This window comes from Chiloscyllium plagiosum, chromosome 37 (genome assembly GCF_004010195.1).
Source record: "Chiloscyllium plagiosum isolate BGI_BamShark_2017 chromosome 37, ASM401019v2, whole genome shotgun sequence".
NCBI lineage: Eukaryota > Metazoa > Chordata > Chondrichthyes > Orectolobiformes > Hemiscylliidae > Chiloscyllium > Chiloscyllium plagiosum.
Genome location: NC_057746.1, coordinates 19,437,595 through 19,446,197, shown reverse-complemented (window position 1 = coordinate 19,446,197; position 8,603 = coordinate 19,437,595). Strand labels below are relative to the sequence as shown.

General features: G+C 50.5%; 1 protein-coding gene across 2 annotated transcripts in view; it reads right to left on the bottom strand.

Annotated features, from left to right (window-relative positions):
• Window positions 1-8,603, bottom strand: part of LOC122541334 (discoidin domain-containing receptor 2-like) — a 55,593-nt gene that overhangs the window by 36,968 nt on the left and 10,022 nt on the right. For both annotated transcript variants that reach the window (XM_043678009.1, XM_043678010.1), the window contains exons 4-5: window positions 4,987-5,173; window positions 569-815 (exon numbers count right to left, since the gene is read on the bottom strand). In XM_043678009.1, coding sequence (XP_043533944.1) covers window positions 569-815; window positions 4,987-5,173 — 434 coding nt within the window. The remainder of the gene's footprint in view (window positions 1-568; window positions 816-4,986; window positions 5,174-8,603) is intronic.

Below are 8,603 nucleotides of genomic sequence, written 5' to 3'. Positions count from 1 at the left end.
TGTGAGAGAGAGTGTGTCTGTGTGTAGGTGAGGGAGAGAGAGTGTGTCTGTCTGTGCGTATGTGAGAGAGAGAGAGAGAGTGTGTCTGTCTGTGTACATGTGTGTGAGAGAGAGTGTGTCTGTCTGTATGTATATGAGAGAGAGAGAGAGAGAGAGTGTGTCTGTCTGTGTATGTGAGAGAGAGAGAGTGTGTGTCTGTCTGAGTGTGTGTGTCTGTCTGTGTGTATGTGTCTGTCTGTGTGTGTCTCTCGGTTTAAAGTAGCAATCTCTCGCTGTTCTCAAAGTGAATGGGATCTAATGGGCTGCAGGTAGATGGTTGACTCTCTCACGTGGATCAGGCAGCAAGCAGCACTGACTGGAGAGCGGGGACAAGGCGAGGCGAGCCTAGGCGAGGATTCAGAGGGAGGCATCATCTTGAAAGCAATTCCGAGATCGAAGAGGTGAACGGTGATGATCCCAAGGAGGGAACTGTAGACAGTGGCAAAAGGCAGTTGCTGCGCGGGCAGCCACCCTGTAGAGTGCCATCCTGCCCCAGGCCACCCCCAACTCCCCGACCATCGCCCCCTACCTGTCTGGAAGGTGATCTCGCTGAACATCATCCACGAGTCGGCAAAGTAGAAGTGGCAGCGTATGAACTGGGCAGGGCGGTGACCAAGTGGCACCGTCACGTAGCGGGCGCTGGGGTTTTTATTGTCCAGGACCATGGCGGTGCTGACTGGCGTGGGCTCCCAGGAAACGGTGGCGTCGCTTTTGAAGAAACAATCGACGGACTTAAAAATCTTCACCTGCCTGGAGAACATGTTGTTGCAGTGGACCTGGGGACAGATTCAGGGCAAGGAGTTCAGTCGCTCGCTCGATCAGTGCACCTGAACGACAGGAGGGAAACAGGGGCTGGCCGTTCGGCCCATCGAGCCTGTTCTGCCATTCACAGGGACATACAGCACAGAAACTCACCGTTCGGTCCAACTCGTCCAGATATCCCAACCCAATCTAGTCCCACCTGCCAGCACCCGGCCCATATCCCTCTAACCCCTTCCTAGTCATATACCCACCCAGATGCCTTTTAAATGTTGCAATTGTACCAGTCTCCACCACTTCCTCTGGCAGCTCATTCCATACATGTACCACCCTCTGAGTCCCATTATGACCCTTTTAAATCTTTCCCCTGTCATCCTGAACTGATTCCCTCTAGTTTTGGACTCCCCCACCCCAGGGAAAAGACCTTGTCCATTTACCCTATCCATGCACCTCATGATTTTATAAGCCTCTATAAGGTCACCCCTCAGCCTCCGACGCTCCAGGGAAAACAGCCCCAGCCTGCTCAGCCTCTCCCTGTAGCTCAAATCCTCCAACCCTGGCCACATCCTTGTAAATCTTTTCTGAACCCTTTCAAGTTTCACAACATCTTCCCTATTGGAAGGAGACGTGAACTGCATGCAATATTCCAACAGTGGCCTAACCAATGTCCTGTACAGCTGTAACGATGACAACCCAACTCCTGTACTCAAGGAACTTAGTGATAAAAACAAGTGTACCAAATGCCTTCTTTACCACTCTGTCTACCCAAGATTCCACTTTCAAGGAACTATGAACCTGCACTCCAAGGTGTCTTTGTTTGACAACACTTTCAACATGTTCTGACCATCTGATCTGGCTCCAACTCCACTTTCCTGCCTGTGTCTCCCCATAATCCAACCCCTTTCTCCATCTGACTTCAAACCCCCGAAATCCCTGGGCTCTCTCCCCCAGCAACGGAGACATTCAACCATCCTGTTCACTGCTGGAGAAAATTCCAACACTGCACGTCCGTTCAAGAAGACACCGCTCAGTGAATCGGGCGGTAACGTACCTGAAACCGGGCTCTCTTTTGTCCCACTCAACCTGCTCATGGAGGTTACTCCGCACCTTGGGTCTCCTGGCTCAGCGGTAAGGACATCACCACTGCGCTACCTTCCTGTCGGCGTTAGGCTTGGCAAATCCCATCAGTCATTACTTTGGCACAGGGGAGTGAGGAAGAAGGCAAGTGGAATGCGGGTCATCATTGCAAAGGGGCATGGTGTACACGAGTAGGGAAGCCTAGTTCCAAATTGACACGTGAGACCACCCCCAAGAGGGCTGCATATTGCTGTATTTTATTCAGTCATGGGAATCTGGGCTCCACCTGCTGGGTCCTCCAGTTATTACCCATCACGACCTGCCCAGGACAAGGTGGTGGTGTGCTGCCTTCCTGAATGATGAGATTAGATTAGATTCCCCTACAGTGTGGAAACAGGCCTTCGGCCCAACCAGTCCACACCGACCCTCCGAAGAATAACCCACCCTGACCCATTTCCCTCCAACTAATGCACCTGACACTACAGGCAATTTAGCACAGCCAATCCACCCTGACCTGCACATCTTTGGACTGTGGGAGGAAACCGGAGCACCCGGAGGAAACCCACGCAGACACGGGGAGAATGTGCAAACTCCACATAGACAGTCACCCGAGGCTGGGATCGAGCCTGGGACCCTGGTGCTGTGAGGCAGCAGTGCTAACCACTGAGCCACTGTGCGTAAATGGTTGCAGTTCACGAGGTAGTCACAGTGCTGTTTGGAAGGCAATTCCAGTAATTTGACCCAGCAGCAGTGAAGGAACGGTGCTATATTTCCAAGTCAGGTTGCTGACTGGCTTGGAGGGGAACTTGCGTGTGGTGGCACTCCCACGTATCTGCTGCCCTTCTCCTTCCGGATGGTAGAGGTCACGGGTTGAGAAGGTGTTGCCGAAGAAGCCTTGGGGAGTGACTGCAGTAAATCTTGCCAACGCTGCATTTGGCTGTTGGTGGAGGGGGAAGCAAAGGTTGAAGATGGTTGATGTGATGCCAATCAAGCAGGGGCTGCTTTGTCCTGGATGGTGTCGAGCTTCTTGAGTGTTGCTGGGGCTGCCCCCATCCAGGGCAAGTGGGGAGTATTCCATCGCCCTCCTGACTTGTGCCTTGTCGATGGTGGAGGGGCTTTGGGAGGGGTCAGGAGGTGAGTTACTTGCTGCGGGACTCCCAGCCTCTGACCTGTTCTTGTAGCCGCTTTGTTTATGTGGCGAGACCAGTTGAGTTTCTGGTAACCCCAGGGGTGGGGATTCAGTGATGGTATCACCACTGAGGTGGTCAAGGGGTGGTGGTTAGTTTGTCTCTTGTTGGTGATGGTCATTGCCTGGCATTTGTGTGGCGTGAATGTCCCTTGCCACTTGTCAGCCCAAAGCCTGGATAGTGTCCTGATCTTGTTGCATTTGAACATGGACTGCTTCAGTACATGAGGAGTGGCGAATGGTGCTGTAACGTTTGGACGTAATGTTTGAATGGCTGGATAGGTCTTTTGAGATTCAACCCTCATTGCTGCAAGTCTGGATGGTGGATTCCCCTTCAACAAAGAGCTTCCATTAAGCAAATGGGCTGTCTGCCAAAAGATGTTTAATTCCAGATTTTTACTGAAGTCAAATTTCAACAACTTGATGGGACGTGAACCCATTAATTCTCCAAAACACCAACTCGGGGATTCTGGTTCAGGAGTAATATCACTGCTTCCAAGGGCTCCTAACTCGAGGAGGACTATACTTACATCAGAGGTAGTTTTGAGGCCTGATGTTGACTCACGAGGAAAGGGTCAGGCGGTTTGGCTTCATACCCATTGGAGTTGAGAATGAGAGGAGACCTTACTGGAACAGAACCTTGACACAGTGGGTGCGGGGAGAGGACATTATCTCTGCTCAGAGATTCTAGAACCGTGGGCGTTTAAAAATAAGGCAGGGGTGCTCACCCATTTAAGACAGAGAGGTGGAGAAAGGTCTTCTTTATTCGTTCTTACATCCCTTGGATTGAGGTTTGAGAAGATTTGTAGCTCAGGTTGAGGTTCTGGATGTAGGTTTGCTCGCTGAGCTGGAAGGTTCATTTTCAGACGTTTCGTCACCACACTAGGTAACATCATCAGTGAGCCTCCGGATGAAGCACTGGCGGGATGGCCCGCTTGTTACTTATATGTTTAGGGTTCCTTGGGTTGGTGATGTCATTTCCTGTGGTGACATAATTTCCTGTTCTTTTTCTTGAGGGGGGGGGTGGTAAATGGGATCCAAGTCAATGTGTTTGTTGATAGATTTCCGGTTGGAATGTCATGTTTCTAGGAATTCTTGTGCATGTCTCTGTTTGGCTTGAAGTCATTCAATTCATTATTGGCTGAGGCACAGATAGTTCATTGACAGAAGAGTCCAGGGAAACAGGTAGGAAAGTGGGAATAGAGGCCACAGTCAGATCGGCCAATGGTGAAACGGATGTCCTGCTCCTGAACTCGCTCGCATTTTTACATCTGAAGGTGTTTGGTATGCTTTCCTTTATTGGGTGTTGGGGTTGGGAGGTCATGTTGTGGCTGTACAGGACATTGGTTAGGCTACTTTTGGAATACTGCGTGCAATTCTGGTCTCCTTCCTTTCAGAAGGACGTTGTGAAACTTGAAAGGGTTCAGAAAAGATTTACAAGTATGTTGCCTGGGGTTGAGGATTTGAGCTATAGGGAGAGGCTGAATAGGCTGGGGCTGGTTTCCCTGGAGTGTCAGGGGTGACCTTATAGAGGTTTATAAAATCCTGAAGGACATGGATAGGATAAATAGGCAAAGTCTACTCTGGATTCCTCCAGATCGAGAGGGGATAAACTTAGGGTGAGAGGGGAAATATTTAAATGGGACCTAAGGGGCAACATTTTCACCCAGAGGGTGGTACGTGTATGGAATGAGCTGCCAGAGGATGTGGTGGAGGCTGGTCCAATTGCAACATTTAAGAGGCATTTGGATGGGTATATGAATAGGAAGGGTTTGGAGGGATATATGCCGGGTGCTGGCAGGTGGGACTAGATTGGGTTGGGCTATCAGATTGGCATGGACGAGTTGGACCGAAGGGTCTGTTTCCGTGCTGTACATCTCTATGACTGTCGGCCATCAGGCAGCCTCCCCCCACCGTCGCCTTACCTTCATGGATTTGAAAGTGAGGACATGCTCAAACTGGAAATCAATCTCCACGAACCCGTTGCTCATGGTTGTGTTGTGCCAGCCCACATAGTCGTAGCCAGGCCAGACCCGCAGCTCCTGGCTCCTGGTGAAGTCGTCCATGCCCAGGACTCCGTCCGTCAGCTGGCCCAGGCCCCCGTAGTGGACACTGCGGGGAGGAGGGAACACGCCCACAGTTAGAGTCCGGCTGTCGACCAACGTCCGACCAGGAGCGGTAGTAGGTCGGCAGACCTTTGGAACCTGATCGTCTGTCCATGGCCGATCAGTCAGCGCTCCCAAATTTTGCCTTCCCATCCACCCCCCCAAAACCTGCGATGAACACACCCAGCGCTGCCTTCAAAAGAATCAATGACCCCAATTCCGTCTTCTGAGGCGAAGTCATAGAGTCCTCTGGCACGGAAACAGACCCTTTGGTCCAAACCAGTCTGCGCCGAACATAATCCCAAACTAAACCAGTCCCAGCTGCCTGCACCTGGCCAATATCCCTCCAAATCTTTCTTATTCATGTCCTTATCCAAATGTCTTTCAAACATTGTAACTGTATCCTCATCCACCACTTCCTCTGGAAGTTCATTCCACACATGAACCACTTCCTGCGATGAAAAAAAAAATTGCCCCTCATGTCCTATTTCAATCCTTCTCTTCTCACCTTAAAAAATAAATCCCCCTAGTTTTGAACACCCCACCCTTGGGAAAAGACCCTTGTCATTCACCTTATCCAAGTCCCTCATGATTGTATAAGCCTCAAAAAGATTAGATTAGATTAGATTACTTAGTGTGGAAACAGGCCCTTCGGCCCAACATGTCCACACCGACCCGCCGAAGCGCAACCCACCCATAGAAACCGGAGCACCCGGAGGAAACCCACGCAGACACGGGGAGAATGTGCAAACTCAACACAGTCAGTCGCCTGAGGCGGGAATTGAACCCGGGTCTCTGGCGCTGTGAGGCAGCAGTGCTAACCACTGTGCCACCCTGCCGCCCATCCCTCAATCTCCTACGCTCCAGTCAAACACATCCCAGCCTTTCCACTCCTTTTTATCTATTCTGGGCAACATCCTGGTAAATCTTTTCTGAATCCTCTTCAGCTTAACGATATCCTTCCTGTAACAGGTCAACCGGAACTACACACAATACGACAGGAGAGTCCTCACCGACATCCTCGACATGATGTCCCAACTCCGATACCCAAAGGTCTGAGCGATGAAGGCAAGCTTGCTAAACACCTTCTTAATCGCCCTGTCTACATGTGACACAAACTTCAAAGGAGTTATGTGCCTGCACCCTCAGGTCTCTCTCTGTTTGACAACACTACCCAGGGCCACACCATTACCCAATTCTCTGAGAGAACAAGAATATCTTTCACCCTGATCCTAATTTTAAAGCAGCGTTCACTCAGTTCCGGACTCACCACAACAATTAAACATCCTTTCCTTGTCCACCTTGTCAAGATCATTCATGATCTTATGAACTTCAATCAAGCAGGCTGGGGAGGAACGAGTTACGTTTGGGATTATGGTCGGCATGGACTGGTTGGGCCGAAGGGTCTGTTTCTGTGCTGGGTGACTGTATAAGTCAGCCCTTTATCGTCCGAACTCTAGTAAACGCAAGCCCAGTCCGTCCTTATCTTTCAAGATTAGAGCGGCGCTGGAAAAGCACAGCAGGTCAGGCAGCATCCAAGAAGCAGGGAAAATCGACATTTCGGGCAAAAGTCCTTATTTTTCCTCTGACGCCAACCCACTAATTCCAAGGTTGCAATCTTGTAAATCGCTTCCTTCCTTACAAATAAAGAAACCAAAACTACACACCGCACTCGAGATGGAGTCTCACGAATGTCCCGTATAACTGAAGGATGTTTCATTTCACTCATGATAAAGTGCAGCAATCTATTAGGAGAAAGTGAGGTCTGCAGATGCTGGAGATCAGAGCTGAAAATGTGTTGCTGGAAAAGCGCAGCAGGTCAGGCAGCATCCAGGGAACAGGAGAATCGACGTTTCAGGCATAAGCCCTTCTTCAGGAAGGGCTTATGCCCGAAACGTCGAATCTCCTGTTCCCTGGATGCTGCCTGACCTGCTGCGCTTTTCCAGCAACACATTTTCAGCAGCAATCTATTAGCCTTCTTAATTACTTGCTGTACCTGCGTACTAACCCCTTGTGACTTGTGCACTCGGATCCTAGAGTCGCTCGCCATTCAAATAATGCTCTGCTCTTTAAAAAAATTCTTCCCGCCGCAAGTGATCCATTTCACAATTTTCCCCACATTGCTCTCCATCTGCCAGGTTTTCACCCCCTCACTCGCCTACCTACATCGGTCTGCATTCTCGCTACATCACCATCACAGCACATTTTCCCACTTCTCTTTGTGTCACCTGCAAATTTAACCGATCTGCCTTCGACGTGCTTTATATAATAGACAGGAGCCTGACTGAGGTTTATGAGATTGTGAACGGTACCGAGAGAGGTGGAAAGTATGTAGCTTTTTCCCAGGTGGAGGGGGTCAATGACTAGGGGACACAGGTTCGGGAAAGAGGGTGGGGGGGGGTTAAATGGGACGTGTGAGGCAGGTTTTGTCACACAAAGGGTGATAAGTGCCTGGAACCCATTGCCAGAGGAGGTGGTGCTGGAAGCACACACAACAGCAGCATTCAGAAAACACCTGGATGAGGTCATGACTAGGAAGGGAACAGGGGGATACAGATCCTGTCAGTGAAGACAGGTGTAGTATGTAAGGGCAAAATGTGACGGTGCAGGCCTGAGAGGGCCGAAGGGCCTGTTCCTGTGCTGTATTGTTCTTCTAAGGCCCAGCACAGACCCCAGCAGAATGGCAGCACGATGGCTCAGTGGTTAGTACTGCTGCCTCACAGCACCAGGGTCCCAAGTTCAATTCCTGCCTCGGGCGACTGCCTAGGTGGTGTTTGCACATTCTCCGCGTGGGTTTCCTCCGGGTGCTCCAGTTTCCTCCTACAGTCCAAAGATGTACAGGTCAGGGTGGATTGGCCATGTTAAATTGCCTGTAGTGTTCGGTGCATAAGTCAGAGGGAAATGGGTCTGGGCGGGTTACTTTTCGGAGGGTCGGTGTGGAGTTGTTGGGCCGAAAGGCTGGTTTCCATACTGTACGGAATCTAATCTAACCCCAGTCGTGGCATCTCAATGATCTGAAACAGACCTTTCGTTTTGTTATTTTTGCCGACACAATGAGGTGGGACACTTGGGAACTGTGCATACCTGCCCGTTCCAGCACCTGAGTGAGTGTGCATTTGTGTGACTCCATTGTTGTTTGTGTCACATCTTCCTTTGCGCTTGTGCAGACAGACACACTTGCTTTCATGTTGTGTGTGGCTGCAAGCGACAGCACGTGTATTTGGTTGCATGTGCACGATGCATGTTTTGGGGAAGTGTGTGTGTGTTTGTGTGTGTGAGTGACAGAGAGTGTGTGTATGTGAGAGTGAGTGTGTGTGTTTGTGAGAGAGCAAGAGAGTGTGCGTGTGTGTGTGAGTGAGTGGGTGTGAGAGTGTGTGTGGATGTGTGCGTGTGTGAGTGTGTGTGAGTGTGTGTGAGTGTGTGTGTGTGTGTGTGTG